Raw genomic sequence first — 17,732 nt, 5'->3', positions numbered from 1 at the left:
AAAACTAATGGATTCCTCATGTTCAACAATCAACCTTGATTCATGGGAAAGTAGTTCAAATTATTTACTGTTGAAAAAAAAGAAAATAATAATTTAAGTATTAAAAAAATCAAATATCAATGAATATCGTTTTTATTATAATATTTGTTGACTTATGGCCAATTTATTTTTATTTTTTGCATAGAATGGTTACTTTTTAAACGATATTAAATTTTAAGACCAGATCTGAGGAACAAAACTATTTGTATTACAATAATACCATGTTTATTTTTGGCAAATATATTATTTTGATTAAAGTAAGGGATTTAATAGTTTTATTTTGCATATTACGTAATTTATCGTAATCTACTGTAATGCATAGATAATCATAAATATAAAATAGTACTTTTAGTCAACTAAAAATTTCACATAAATTATATCATTTGTCAATAAAAATACATAAACTAAAAAAATTAAATGAAACCCCATAACACATAAGCTCCACATTTTTTTTTTTTTATTAATAATAATATTTTTTTAAGAATTTGAAAAATATTATCTTTCTTAGCATACTTTCTCACTCTTTTATACATATTTGGCTAAGAGAGCTGTTTAAAATGTAATACTCGCATATTTTCATTATTTTATACATGATTTTCCAATTTTTTAAGTACATCGATAATTAAATAAATAACATCTTATATTAAACTTATCTAATACAGGCCATACATACCTAAATATTTTAAGAAAAATAAACATAACTAATTTAAAAATAAAGGGTATTAAATAATTACTTTATTTAATAAACTTAAATAACGTAAATTTCAAAAAAAAAATACATTATAATATAATATATGCAATAACCTATTTGTAGAGCTTCATCAGATGAATTTATTTAACACAATTTATCTTTTAAAAAAAATAACACATTATTTAAATTGTGTTCTAATAAATATTAACAATTTAATTACAATATTAATTTAAATTTGAACCATTAGGTAATTTTCTAATTAGATACATAAATAAAATCATAAATTAAGTACATTGTGAAAATTCTCTGCATAGAAAACTACTCGTATATTGCAAACATTAAGTAAAATATATCCTACTCAAATGAGAAAATATCGTCATGACAGCAATACGCATAACATAATTCACGGTTTCCCCTTTGAGAAAAGTTATTCGGAAAACTAATTTCTATGTTTGGAAACAACCTGTGAAAGCTTCGATTTAATCTGGTTTTGTCATTAGAAGTATCCCTGTAGAATATAGCATATTATACAAAAGCTCCCTCCCTGGGATCAACAAAATTCGTGTAATTTTGGGTTTTAAACAGAATAGTTTATAGATATATAACAAGCATTTTAAGGAGTAGAAAAATTTTATATTTATACTTGAATTATTGTTAGTAATTTATAATGTTATTAACTAATTTATATATATATATAATAATTATTTTATACTATTAGGAATGGGTGGATTACAATATGAGGTGGAACATTTCCGAGTATGGTGGTGTCAAGGATCTCAGACTCAATCCAAATCGACTATGGAAACCAGACATACTCATGTATAACAGGTTAGTATTTAATTGTGTAGTTTAAAAAAAATAAAATGTTACTCAACTTAATAAATTGGTCTAATTTAAAGACTGAAAAGGCATTATGCATATCTAATTGTTTTATTATTTAGTAAAAGCTAACAATTTGTATAACATCACATATCATACAACTGACAAATATTTATTATATAATTATTTATAATTTAACACTGTAAAATATTATTAAATATTTCTTATTATTATACATTACTTAAATTATATATTATATCGACCATACACCTAAGTTTACCATAATCTTATGGATATACAAAAAAAAGGCATTTGAAATGGCATTAAAAATTAAAATTAAATGCTTTTTCAATTAATTTACTACAAACGAGTTACCTAAATAGCATAAAAATTAAATTTATTTTTTCTTAATCTCTTTAAGTTTTATTTTGTAATAAAATTTACATACTTACTAATATTTTACTTAATAATTTCAAAGTACATTTCTTTAACATAAATTTTATTTTAATTTAAAATACATAACTAGTAATACTTATATTTATTTTTACTTGCTTTAGAACTATAAATACCAACTTACATACCTATCATACTAACGATATTATTAATTTAATTTAAAATAAACAAATAATTTTTTATGATAATATAGATTACAAAAACATACTCATACTCTTATCTAAGTATTTTTGTTTCAAAACCAAATAACATAACATTTTATATATTATATAAAGTATGTTTTTTATACAGTATAATATACTAATAAATAATAATTTATTTTAGATTTAATGTACCTACTAAATATTTGAAATTTTGAAATATTAAATTTGCTATACTATTAAAAACAACTTAAAATATATACATATTATAAGCATCATTGATAACTGATATAATTGTAAAATAATTTCCTGGAGTGTGCATTAATAAGATCTATGCTTATATATTTATACAAACATCGAGAAACTTATTTATGTGATAAGATAAAAATAACTATAAAAGATGGTGACATTTGAGATAAGCATTTAAGGAAAATCAATACAGGGAATGTAGCTAAGTGCTGTAATTTACTTACATTGTCCTCAAGACGTTACTTAATGGTGTGGCTTTTGTTCATAAAATAATTTACAGGAAAATTATTAAATACTAGGAATATTCAGCTAAGAATAATCGCATTTATTTCTTGAAATAGTCAATATTCTATTTTTCTTATCAAATATTATAACCAGTTCATAAATCAAAATATAACAAGTGTCATAATTTTCTCAATTCATATTAAAGTATAATAGTTAAGTTAATGAATATATTATTTTTATTTATCTTTTCAAGTTCAGTATAATATGAAAAATAATTTGATAAATTATATTATTGGTTGAATATATTTTTTTTTCCAATTTAAAGCCATAGAAGATTTTTCACGCTTTGTTTAATTCTATAATATCTTCCCATGTTATTTTACTAAACGACTTTAATTACTATTCAATTATTAATAACTAAAATTATTATACAAATTTTCATGAAGTTCTAGAATATTGACAATTAAAGAAAAAATAAATTAGACTATAATTGACAATTTATGGTTAAGCTTTCTGATAAAAAATATTTACAACTTTTTCAATTCTATGTTAAATTTATATTCTAATTGAGAAAATCGTTAACGGTTCAGTACATTTTCTATACAAATCAATTTTTAGCATACAATACATATTTTATTAAGTATAACGTTAAATGGTAAATATGAAAAAAAAACTATATTCAAAGTAGGTATAAAAACATTAAAAGCTCTCCTTAAAATACAATTCTATACAATTTTAGAAGGCATCAAAAATATTTATATTTTTTTTTTAAATATGAAACAAAAAGTTTTATTCGAGTGCAATGCCAAAAATTCGTCAAAAACAGTAACGTTATAGAAGTAGGATTTATAATATTAGAGAAGTAGTTTTTTTTAATAAATATAAATACTATATATAAAATTAACAATTATCCGTTGATTTTTTTAACAAAAGGAATATAGTTGTTTTAGAATTATAATTTAAAGTTTTAATAATATAGTTTTAATGTTCAGCCCCATAAAAGTTGTAAACACTGTTCTACTCTAAAAATGTATTTGTAATGTCACGTATTGGACCATTATAAAATTAATTTTACCATTAAGTATACATTTAGGAAGGTAGATGGTAGACTTTTTCCCGTAGATAGAAAATAATTATAAGCCAGTAACTTTAGTTAAAGTACAACTAAATTTAAAACAAGGGTGAAAATATTAAATTCAGAGATAAAAGCATTTCAAAGATGAGATGACGACGATATAATGTATTTGACAACTCCTATAGGGGACCTATAAAGTCTCAAATTGATTGATTTTTGTTTAGTGAATGATGATTTATAGTTGGGTCATATTTTATAACTAGTTACATAATTCCGAATAAACAAGTGGGTACTTTTAATGGGTCACTGTAGGTCTGTAAATATTTTACTAACGACTAATGAGATAGTTATCTTCATGCATACCACGACGTGGTTTTATAGTGACAATAATTACGTGTGTATCTTTAAGATTGCAAATTATGACACTGAAAAATCACTTTTAATTTTCCTTGTTTACCAAGTCTAATGCTAGTTATAACCAACGGATATTTTAGAAAGTATTAATTTTCATCATTGGAATTTTATTTAAGTCTGTGTTGAATGTTGATTATATTATACAATCATATATTTTATAAACGGAAATTAATAAATTAGCAAAATAAAAACTATAGATACAATTATATAAATAATCCAATTTTTGCATTTAATTTAAGTCGATGTTAAACGATACAAATTAGATTGTATTCTTATCGATCTATAAAAATATTTAAAACACCAACTAAATACATTTTCTGTTAAGTATAGTATTTTTTTTAGTTTAGCTTTATTATGAAAAATATTATTTATGTAATTTTTTTAAATACACTAGATACTTTGAAATAAAGAAAAGTTTAATTGATAAATAAGCACACTTTTAAGGAAAAATACATTCGTTGAATATGCTAGATTTCTGGGTTACTATATACGAGTTTTAAAAATATTGTAATACTAAAAATTTTAAAATATTTGTTCACAATTTAATTTGTGTCGATAGTGTAACGAGACAAAACGGAGTGCCAAGTGCTAGTGGTGCACTCTCGGGTCTCGTTACCACACTACTGCAATATGACGCCGCCGCGCACTCTCGCGCACACCCGAACGTGATTATGTACTAGATTATAGGCGCTCGGCGGTAATCTAGTACATCATCGCAACACAGATGGCGCGAAGGAGCACCTGGTTTTGGGCACCTCCGCCGCCCGACATAATAACCAATTTCCCCACGAAACCCGGGGAAATAGAACCCAACTATTAACATATTTGAACTCAGCAAGATCAAAACTATAAGTTCCTGAGAGGCAAATATATATACACATAACTGGAAAGTTCGAACTGAAAAAAATCAAAACCACCATCCTGATAATGACATCCGGACTGACAACAAGATAAGTATGAGCCAGCAGCCACGGTAAAAACGACCTTGCTCCCTGCTGAGTGCAGTACATTTGAGAGCCGGACGGTAGTAACGCACCGTTATACACGGACTCAAATTGCTGCACACTTATCAGCTCTCTTCGCATAGCCTGCACAAACCGGCCGGTATTCAAAACACCGGCATACACGGAGGTGCAACAGGCTATATACGGCTGCCCTGAGCCGTCCCTCCTTCACCACATTTTACGCGAGCCACTACGCCGCCAGTACGCGAGCCACTACGCCGCCAGTACGCGAGCCACTACGCCGCCAGTACGCGAGCGACTACGCCGTCAGTACGCGAGCCACTACGCCGTCAATACGCGAGCAACTACGCCGCCAGTACACGAGAAACTACGCTGTCAATACGCGAGCAACTACGCCGCCAGTACGCGAGTCACTACGCCGTCAATACGCGAGAAACTACGCTGTCAATACGCGAGCAACTACGTCGTCCGTGTTCATCCCGAAGATCGCCAGCATCATCAATATCAACGGAAAATCCGTGAGTTACATGTTACGCGATTCCCATCTTTTTATGTTCAGCCCAATATATTATTTTATCTGTACACTCTCTGAGTATAAAAAGATTATTATTTTTAAATTGTAAGATAATGAAATTCTTTGTATAATTTGTTATAAAATAAAGTCTACTATACAAATACAAGTTGTACGAGTCGAATTCATTACATTGGCGCCCAACTGCAGTGCTCGATTTAGAAGCAAATTCTACTTCGAACTCCGAGATTAAGTTTATGAAGAAATACTACGTCGTGTGCAAAGAAGAAAACTACATCTGTAAAAATGGCACCGAAAAAGAGCGTTACTGAAGACGTATTCAATGCATTCAAAGCGGAAGTGGAAAGAAATAGCCGATATTTGGTTGACCAATTATTGCAAGAAATTAACAAACTTAAAGAAAAATGTAGCAATATGGAAGAAGAGAATACCAGGAAAATCGGAGAAATAGAAGAAAATTATGAAAGAAAAATTGAATTAATTGAACTAGAACTAAACGAGGTAAAAATCAAATACGATCATGTTAATCGACAACCAGTGCACAATTACAAGCCTGAACCAACGCACAGTACCGAAATATCACGTCCAACATTTTATGGGAACAATCGCGACGTACACCCCAAGGATTTCCTATACCGACTTGAAGAATATTTTGCAATAAAACAATCCTACGTCGGCGAAAAACTTATCATTGTGGGCGACTGTTTAAAAGCAGCTGCGTCGAGTTGGTTTTCAACAATCAGATTTCAACTGACCAACTACGATGACTTCAAAAAAGCATTCATAGATGAGTTCTGGTCCAGGGAGATACAGATACAAGTATGGAGTCAATGCTTAAGCACTAAGCACATACCATCCAACACCAATTACCGTGAACACTTTGCTACATGGGCAACAAAACTTAGACATTTGGAGGTACCGAGACTGTCGGAACATGAAATTGTTAAACACATAGCAAGGCACTATCCCGGATACCTACGCGCAATATTAGTATCATTGTCAGATTGTAACATTCTCACAGCGATGAAGGTACTAGGAGAAGAAGGACAAGAAGAGCAAACAACAGAAAATAAGTCGAATCAACAGAAAACCAATCAGAACGATTCCAACAACAATAATCAAAATGGTCAAACTAACAGCGGTTGGAACAATACACGGAGTAGTGGATGGAGTAACCCAACACCACGCAACAACCGCTGGAATAACCAACCATACCGCAATAATGACAGACGTGGAGAGACCCAACAGAGTAATCAACAACAAACTGAAAAAAATCAATCAAGTATCCACAGATAAAGAAGAACAAGCAGGACCTAGGGATAATGAACAGCATGCGATAAATTCATTGAATACAACGAATCAATCCATAAGTCCGTACATCCAATGCACCATCGAGGGAGAAGAAGTCAAGTTGCTCGTCGATACGGGAGCCACAGTTAGTGTACTCACTAAAGAAGTTGTTGATATAATCACGCAAAGAAATCCAAAGATACCACAGCTTCCGGTAACAGGGATACAGATAAGCAACGCCGTGGGCAAGAAAATCTGCAAAGTATCAAAACAAATCTTTTGCGAATGTAAGATAGGTGAAGTATATCTACAAACTAATTTTATTCAAGTTGAGAACTTGAATGAAAAAGGAATAATTGGCGCAGACATATTGAAAAAATATTCCGCACAGATCAAATTCAGCGAACAAACGGTCCAATTCAAAATCGGTAAGTTAGCTCACACCATACCGTTTGCAAGCCAAAAACCACGACTGATCAATTCCAAAGAGCATCTACTTAGCATAGAAGCAAAGGAAAATCTAGAAGACAACCAAATAGCCCTAACCAAAGACGAACAGGAAATATTTGTGTCTCTACTAAATAAATATGAAGGAATCTTTTCGGATCAACCGGGAAAAGTCGAAGAATTTCAATGCCAGATACGGGTCAAACCAGGGGACCCAATTTACCAGCGGCAATATCCAATACCAATAGCACGGATCCCCAAAGTTGATGCCGAAATACAGCGCATGGTGAAGTTAGGGATCATTGAAAAGTCAACGTCACCATGGTCGTCGCCAATAGTATGTACCGAGAAAAAGAACGGCGACATTAGACTGTGCCTTGATGCACGAAAAATAAACACAGTAATAATACCGGACCGGGAATGCCCGACAAACATGGAGGAAACGTTAATGAAATTTCAAGGTATGAAATATCTAAGTTCCATCGACTTAACGGCTGGATATTGGCAGTGTCCATTAAGGAAGGATTGCCGGGAGATAACCGCGTTTCTACACAAAGGTAGAAATTATCAATTCAAAGTACTACCGTTTGGCTTAATCAATTCGGTAGCCGAATTTCAAAAAATACTCGACCAGGTGCTAGGACCAGAAATATTACAATTCGCTGCAATATATGTCGATGACATTCATATCACCTCAAAAAGCTTCAATGAACACATGCAACATCTAGAACGCATATTTCAGAAGCTATCGCAACATCATATCACCATAAACCGTAAAAAGTCACAATTCCTAAAAAGTCAAATAGTCTTCTTAGGACATATTATTTCGGAAAAAGGCATTTCCATGGACCCAGACAAGATACAGGTGATAAAAAACTTTCAACCACCTAAAACGAAAAAACAAATACAATCGTTCTTAGGATTCATCAACTTTTATCGTAAGTTTATCCGCGACCTATCACAAGATACGGAGCAATTGAGCGCATTAGTAAAAAAGGATACCAAGTGGATATGGGGAACAGCACAGCAGCAAGCATTCGAAAACATAAAGGAAAAATTCCTGGAGGACATCATTATACAGTTCCCGGATTTTACACGAGAATTCTACATCAATACCGACGCTTCAACGACACATGTGGGAGCGGAGTTATACCAGATCAAGGAAGACGGACGACATCAATCACTGGGATTTGCTAGCCGAACCCTAAACTCTGCGGAACGTAATTACAATACTACAGAACTAGAATTACTAGCCATTGTATTTGCGTGCAAGAAATTTCGACATTATTTGTTAGGACACCAAGTCAAAGTGCTCACGGATCACCATGCACTGACATTCCTCAACACTTGCCAGTTATTAAACTCCAGGTTGGTAAGATGGTCAACATTCTTACAAGAATATCAACTGGAAATCATCCATATACCCGGTAGAGAAAATATAGGAGCCGACATGTTAACTCGATATCCCCAATCTCCCACCGAAGAACCCCAAGCAAGCACACGAAACATTATCATCAACAAGTTAACTTTACTCAATTACAGCTCAGAGTTGAGAAAGCAATTCAAAGAGTTACCCGCATTACAACAAGCAGACGAACACATTCAGAAGCTCAAATTACGGATGAACGGTCGGACAGAGAACAACCTCATTGTATACAATCAACTACTATTCCGTAAATCCAACAGTGGAGAATATCAAATAATTGTTCCAAGAGAACTAATTAAACCATTAGTGATTGAAACCCACCAGATATATGGACACTGTGGGACATACAAAACCTATCAGTTGTTACAGCAACACCACCAGTTTCAGAGCATGTATCACACCATAAAACGCATTATCAAGACTTGTGATTTATGCCAAAGAACTAAAGTAAACAACGTCACAGCCAGGGGACCAACACTGAATTTGATTCCAGAGAAGCCGATGGAGATGGTATCAGCTGATCTCATGGGACCTCTGCCTAGGGGACAGGGGGGATGCCAGTATATCCTTGCCATCCTAGACATTTTTTCCAAATACATAAAGCTCTACCCGTTGAAGAGGGCCACCACAGATACAATTGTCAGAAGGATCGTAAATGACTATATCCCTACCATGGGATTATTTCAAAAAATCCTTACGGACAACGGAACACAATTCACAAGTAAAAAATGGATCAGAAAAATGGAGGAATTGAAAATCAAGAGTATACACACTACCGCATACCACCCAGAAAGTAATCCTGTTGAACGTGCTAACCGGGAAATTGGGAGATTGCTTAGAACATATTGTCACAAACAACATACTAACTGGCTCCGATGGCTAGATAATGTGGAATTCTGGATAAACAACACCACACACACCACTACAGGATACTCGCCCCAGTACATCATGTTTGGAGAAAACATACCACTGTCTATAACGCAGTTAGTAACATTTCCAAAATATGAACCAACCAATTCAGTACCTGACATAATCCAAATAGTAATGAAGAAAACTCAGAGGAAGTCAAAATTAAGAAGCGAATATAAAGATCGAAATAAGAAATTCCCGAAGTATGCCGTAGGAATGAAGGTCTTAGTAAAGGAACATCGTTTATCTTCAGCGGAGGACCATGAAACACACAAACTATTTCTCCTATACCATGGGCCGTACCAGATATGTGAGGTACATGACAACAATACCGTAACCATAAGAGACCAGTCTGGACACCTCCGAACGTATAATTTTAAAAATATAAAGCAGTACCACGAAGGGGACCAACCCATTCAACTCAACTCATCATATGAACAATAAAACAAAATAAAGAAAGAAAAAAAAAATATATATATAAAAAAAAAAAAAAAAAAAAAAAAAAAAAAAAAAAAAAAAAAAATATAATATTAATAATATGTAAATATGTAACTAACTTTCATGTCATGCTTGTGAATATTGTGAATAATAACAATCAACATAAACTCTAATAAACCCATAAACCAACCCTTAGGCATCAGAACCATGAACATTCCAATCCAGATACCTTTGGGAAAACTACGCCGAAGCAATCCTATCAACAAGATCGAACTGACCCACATTGACTCGCACCTTACAACGAAGCAGAAGAAAAGAATCGCTCGATTCTTTCGTGAAGAGGCTGCAAAGAGGACAAAGTACAACGTTGAACCAATATGGACTCTACCAGACTCAGTTAAAGCTGTTAAAATTCAATCAACCCAGGATGATGGTCTCAAGGGTACCCATGAAGATGAGAAAAATCTTCCAACTACGAAGGAGTCACCATCCCCAAATATCTCCGACGGTACTGTAATCCACATCGAAGAACCCGAAACTGATAATACCGACGAACTTGAGGTATCAACGTCTCCACTACCCGGAACCGACAGTGAGAGCGAAACTAACAGTGGTAAAGAACCAGATTTAGTTGGAGAACTAGTAAGCAAATTGTTAACAACAAATCAAGGATCGTATGTTAACCTTAAAAGGAACCTCTCCACCGCACAAACCTTCCTTAAATCATTTGAGGGGATGTCCAAAACACAAATGAAAAAGCAAGCCTACAAGGAGAAGACCAGACACATCAAAGCCCTGAAGGAACAACACAGACTATAATTGGCTAATCTTCCATAGACCAAGACATCCTCCCAATTCATTGAGTTTTTATTATTCCTCGATCCATCGTCCCGATATCTCGTCACAATAAAAAAGGGGACTATGTAACGAGACAAAACGGAGTGCCAAGTGCTAGTGGTGCACTCTCGGGTCTCGTTACCACACTACTGCAATATGACGCCGCCGCGCACTCTCGCGCACACCCGAACGTGATTATGTACTAGATTATAGGCGCTCGGCGGTAATCTAGTACATCATCGCAACACAGATGGCGCGAAGGAGCACCTGGTTTTGGGCACCTCCGCCGCCCGACATAATAACCAATTCCCCACGAAACCGGGGAAATAGAACCCAACTATTAACATATTTGAACTCAGCAAGATCAAAACTATAAGTTCCTGAGAGGCAAATATATATACACATAACTGGAAAGTTCGAACTGAAAAAAATCAAAACCACCATCCTGATAATGACATCCGGACTGACAACAAGATAAGTATGAGCCAGCAGCCACGGTAAAAACGACCTTGCTCCCTGCTGAGTGCAGTACATTTGAGAGCCGGACGGTAGTAACGCACCGTTATACACGGACTCAAATTGCTGCACACTTATCAGCTCTCTTCGCATAGCCTGCACAAACCGGCCGGTATTCAAAACACCGGCATACACGGAGGTGCAACAGGCTATATACGGCTGCCCTGAGCCGTCCCTCCTTCACCACATTTTACGCGAGCCACTACGCCGCCAGTACGCGAGCCACTACGCCGCAAGTACGCGAGCCACTACGCCGCCAGTACGCGAGCGACTACGCCGTCAGTACGCGAGCCACTACGCCGTCAATACGCGAGCAACTACGCCGCCAGTACGCGAGCCACTACGCTGTCAATACGCGAGCAACTACGCCGCCAGTACGCGAGTCACTACGCCGTCAATACGCGAGAAACTACGCTGTCAATACGCGAACAACTACGTCGACCGTGTTCATCCCGAAGATCGCCAGCATCATCAATATCAACGGAAAATCCGTGAGTTACATGTTACGCGATTCCCATCTTTTTATGTTCAGCCCAATATATTATTTTATCTGTACACTCTCTGAGTATAAAAAGATTATTATTTTTAAATTGTAAGATAATGAAATTCTTTGTATAATTTGTTATAAAATAAAGTCTACTATACAAATACAAGTTGTACGAGTCGAATTCATTACAATAGATATTAAAATATTGCGCATACTTACGAATGTAAAGATTTTTAAATTAAAATAATGTTTTTCGACTTTAAAATGTTTTTTAATTTTCACATTATTTATGAATTTAAATAATGAATAGATTATGATACTTTTAAAACTAGTATATAGTAACCCAGAAATCTAGCGTGTTCAACGAATGTAAATTCCCTTAAAAGTGTGCATATTTATTTATCTATAGCTCAGCATAAATAAATAATACTATACTATTATAATTATCTACAACTTCTATAATTCCCTATAGTAATACGCATTTGTTACAGGAAAAAATATTTGCTTGTCCAGAATGCACAAAAAGCAATCTAAAATGAGTCAATATTTCTTAATTATTTATATATACCTAACTAATTTTGTATTTTAAATTTTATTATAATAACTATTTTATTGTTCTCAGCTATTTATTTGAAATCTATTACCAATTCTGTAATCAATTTAGTTATATTTATATTCTATTCATTATGAAATATGTCTTGTTATTATTTTCACTATAGCGATGCAAAAAATCAAATTTTGTGCTGTACAGTTCAATATTTAGTTTATAACAATTAATAAAAATAATGTATTCGTTATCTTAATAAAAGTGAATAAAAATTAAACTAAATATTTTATGTTTTTTTTATACTTACAGTGCCGATGAAAAATTTGATGGCACTTATCAAACTAATGTGGTAGTGAGGCACAATGGTACATGCCTATACGTGCCACCTGGTATTTTCAAAAGTACATGTAAAATCGACATCACATGGTTCCCATTCGATGACCAAAATTGTCTTATGAAGTTTGGTAGTTGGACATACAACGGTTTTCAGGTAAACTCATACATTTTCAAATATGTAATTTCGAATTAGGTACATATAAATATTTAATATTCTTTAGTATGATTATTTAAATTAAATTTTCTCGTATTTTTATGTTATCCATAATAGTCCTGTTTTAAATAGGTAACTTTGTTAAATAAACTTATGGTGGTCAATAACTGTATAAAAAAACATGGTTATAATCTAAAAAATCTTAAAATAAAAAAGTACAATTGTTTTCATTAATTAAAATCGCTTTTTAAGCTTATATGGGAAAAGGGTCTTTATAACTTGTTAAAAATCTCTTTTTTTATTTCTTTTGTTATCAATGAATTTGCATTTTTATTACACTTTCATGTTGCATATTATACTTTTCATTTTTTATGCTTTCGTTGAATGTACCTTTTTAAAAATTATAATTACGTTAAAAACCATCTAAAATAAATTATATTAAAAATTTAATGAATAGATTACAATCATCTACTGACAAATATAACAAAATGATAATTTTTACAACATAAAACAACTAATTATAATATAATATTGTGATATTGTGTATAAGCATAAATACCTACTCAGACTTTAATATTTACTTATAATATTAATATAATTTCATAGTAGATAACGTTAACTTATAATAGATCATTTGAGTGGTTACATTCACTTTTCAACTAAATTATACTTTAATAATTGATACTACTTAATTGTTAATTAAAAAATAGCAATATTTTAATGTTTAAATTCATAACAATTATATTGTTTATTTGATCAAATCAATTCAGAAATTCAGTTAACATACAAGTATTCAATTATTTCTTATTCTAAATTCTTATTGATTTATTATTGAATTGTATTATATATCTTACTTACTTATTTATTAGATATAAAAAAAATAATAACAATAATAAAATAAATGGTGATTCATATTAATAATTGTGACACTCCTATAATAATAAATAATAATAATAACAATTGTTAATTTGTGCATAAAATCTATATATCTGTAAAAATTATTTAATTTGAATAAATATTGATTTTGTTAAGATTTGATAATTGATTTAACTTGATAAATTATGCATGGACAAAATGTAATAATTATAACTAGATAATAATTACCAAATAATGCACCAAATGAAAATATAAACCAATATTATTAGTGATATTTGTACGTACCTATGTACTTTTAGTATAAATCCTATGTGTATATAATTTTTCTTATTAAACAATTAGTCAATATTTTAAAATTATACTTTCAGATTGATTTAGTGCTCAAATCAGATGGCGGCGATTTATCAGACTTTACAACGAACGGCGAATGGTATTTGTTAGGTAAATATTTATAAAATCTAATTAATACATTTATTTTTAATTAAATAACTATATTTTTCTCACTTTAATGTATTAATAAAATTTAATAATGATACTTTGGTAAGTGACTTTTCAAAAGAAAACATATATATTATCCAATGTCTTATAAAATATATCTTTAGGATTATGTTGATTATAATTATTATTAAATAATACGTAATTTAATATAAGTAAAATTTATTTTTAATTACTATAAATATCGTCAACAAGTTTAAAATAAAAAAAAAATAGAATCCGTTAAATAGATACGCCATCCAAGTTATATTTTGAGAAACGCTGCAACATATTATATTAATTGCCCAATATCAGAAATTCATTAAAAATAATACGATAATTCAATAATTTACTAAATAAGTTAACTTTTTTAAAAAATGTTAAAATAACAAAATAAAATAAAATGTTTAAATAGGTATTTAAAATATTCAATCATGTTTTAATAATATAAATAAATTATTTTTACTCAATGATTAAGTGGCATAACAATAATTAATTATTGTTTCATTATAAATGAACATAGTTTTTAGAATAAATTATAATTGATAACTAATCGTAAATCAATCATCAAAATATATTTGTAAATTTTATATTTATAACTTTAATAGAAGTATAAATTGAATCTCTATTATTACTAATATTACTACATGGTTTGGTAGTAAGCACTATGGAATTGGCAATTTATGTTTATTATTCTATAGATTTATTTTGTAATAAATAATTATTTAAAATTGTTGTGAAAAACATACAAGTTGACAATACTGAACGGAAATATAGTTTTATGCACGGACAACGAAATTATGTTGAAAAAAAAGTAATACTTAAAGTGCAGTACGCAATCGTATTATACTAAAAATATAAATGTAAATGGTAATTATTTGGTATAAGTTCCCCGTTTTAAAATCTAAAAATTATATATTATCGTTCAATAAAATCATGCACAAGAATTGATTAAGTAATAACTAATAGCTACGTTATTTTTGAGTTTAAATAAATCTTAGCTATGATTTTATCAACTAAAATTTGATAGTCCATGTTTGAATTTAAGTTCACGATACTCACGAACTTTTAAGTATTTATTTTATATTTTATATCTAAGCAATTGTTTATTGAGTAATAAATAAAAATTTACATAATTGTATGTCCTTATTAGTGATTTTTAAATTTCACTATAGAATACATAAAACTTTATGAAATTACATTTACAACATCATTGTAACTTTTTAAAAATTAACTTTAAAAGTATAAACATCAACAAACATTATATCCCTGTGAACGTTTATATTAATTTTAATGTACTTATATCAAAACGTCTCATCAAGTGTAACTGCATAAAATATCTACACAAAGAATTTAATTCCATAGTACTTTAATTTTATAATCTAATAGGTAATTAAATTGAATATGATTTTAAATTATAAGACTTATTGTTAGCTTTAATAATTAAATTATTCTCTATGAATTTAATATTTACAGTATATTAATTTAGTGGTAAATATTATTTTTAAATAAATTTCTACAAAAAATAACGATCATTCGAAGCATTTATTAAAGTATACCTATATAGTACTACCTATATGTATATTTCATTATTATGTCACACACATACACTCAACTAGTATCTCATATAATACTCTTTTAACTCCAAGTAGTTCAAAAACCTCTCTAATATAAAATATTATAACAGTCAAATACAACTTTTTTCTAAATTCTAAAATAGACATATAAAATAACTTTTTTTTTTTTTTTTAATAAAATTTAATTGTATTATAACTGAAATATGAAAGAATTAAATCAGATTAACTTTTTAATTTTAATTATAATGATAATTATTACATCAATACATACCGAAAACTGATTGAAATATAATCCCTTTTTAATAAGGTTTTTATATTTATTTTCATTTAAAGAGATGCATCTAATATTATTATAGTCTAATATCTTATATCTGATAGAACATAAATTTAAACATAATAATATTCTATATTTATGACTTGTATTTTTAATTTTAGTTTACAATATATATTATGTAGATAAATTCGTTTTGACTATAAATAATTTATTAAGAAACTTGTCTTGTGAATTCGACCAAAAATATATTTTTCAAATTTATAGAAAAAAAATATGATAGAAATAACAAAAATATAACCTTAATGTCTTGGAAATTTGCACTGGACATTCAGTGTCTAAATACCGATATTTAATAGGTTATAGGTTCTTATCTTATAATATACACTTCATTGAACTTTTATTATTTATGAATAATGGTATTTGGTCTTTCGCAAAAACTTTGAAGTCATATATTATTAATAAAGAGGACAATCAGTATTTAATATATACTATGATTGAATCATTCCTAATAAGAATATTTATAACATTATATTTTAGGTACTTACCTATTTTATTATTAAATATTTTAATTTGTATTTTTCTCTCTAGGGGTTAACAGAATATTCTTTATTTACTATTTCACAATGATCATTTAACGTTCAAGATAATCCTAAAGTATTTTCAAAGATATTTTCCTTAATAATTTATAAACTGTATACTCATATTTCTATTTATTAAGATTTAAATAACTATAACTTACAATGATTTATTGTTTTACTTAATATTGATTAGTCTATAACACAAATCATGAGAAATATGATATATTTAAAAAATAATAATAATATAAATATTATGTTATTTTATAACTCGTAGTATTTCTTAATAATTCTATAATACATTTGGTAAGTTGTATCGTATACAAAATATGTGAAAACAAATGATTTGATAATTGTTTTAAAAATAACTTGCAGTTATATAAATACATAATAATATATAACATTACTTTCAAATGAGAGTTAATAACATAACAATAATGTTATGTCGATAACTATAATAGGAAGGTGATTAGGGACTACGCGGACTTGATTTAAATTAATATTATACGGTACTTGAGTCAATTTTTCGTATTTATGATCTAAGCATCCTATGATATTTATTTATTTTTTTATCTCAGTAACTTTTTAAAAAATATTTCGAAAATTATTATTGTATTAAATTGGCAACTTCACTGTTTTTAATAATTTCTACTTCTTAATTGATTTTTTTTTTTAAATTTAATTAACATAAAATAAACAAAAGTATACAAATAGTTTTTTTTTAACTTAATTAAAGAACTGGTAAATTTGTAATAAGCGAATGGGTTGATAGTAGGATAAAAAGGCAGATTCTAACGACGAACTCTCGTATTTAATACACCCGCACCATTCACAGTTCACAACCACACCTTTTTCCATATACCATTTTAAAGCGCCATTCGTTAACTTGGGGGAATACATTTTCATAAATTATTATAACCTATATTAAATGTGAACCTATTTATAGCTAGTCATTATGTTTTCGAAA

The 17,732-nt window shown here is 29.8% G+C and overlaps 1 protein-coding gene across 4 annotated transcripts in view; it reads left to right on the top strand.

Moving 5' to 3' along the window:
* LOC114132690 (acetylcholine receptor subunit alpha-type acr-16-like) overlaps positions 1-17,732 on the top strand; it is a 198,802-nt gene that overhangs the window by 152,487 nt on the left and 28,583 nt on the right. For all 4 annotated transcript variants that reach the window (XM_050200973.1, XM_027998223.2, XM_050200974.1 and 1 more), the window contains exons 4-6: positions 1,449-1,558; positions 12,809-12,989; positions 14,234-14,306. In XM_050200973.1, coding sequence (XP_050056930.1) covers positions 1,449-1,558; positions 12,809-12,989; positions 14,234-14,306 — 364 coding nt within the window. The remainder of the gene's footprint in view (positions 1-1,448; positions 1,559-12,808; positions 12,990-14,233; positions 14,307-17,732) is intronic.

Source organism: Aphis gossypii, chromosome 2 (assembly GCF_020184175.1).
Source record: "Aphis gossypii isolate Hap1 chromosome 2, ASM2018417v2, whole genome shotgun sequence".
NCBI lineage: Eukaryota > Metazoa > Arthropoda > Insecta > Hemiptera > Aphididae > Aphis > Aphis gossypii.
Note: the sequence above shows the minus strand (reverse complement) of the source record. Positions and strands in the feature narration are given on the sequence as shown.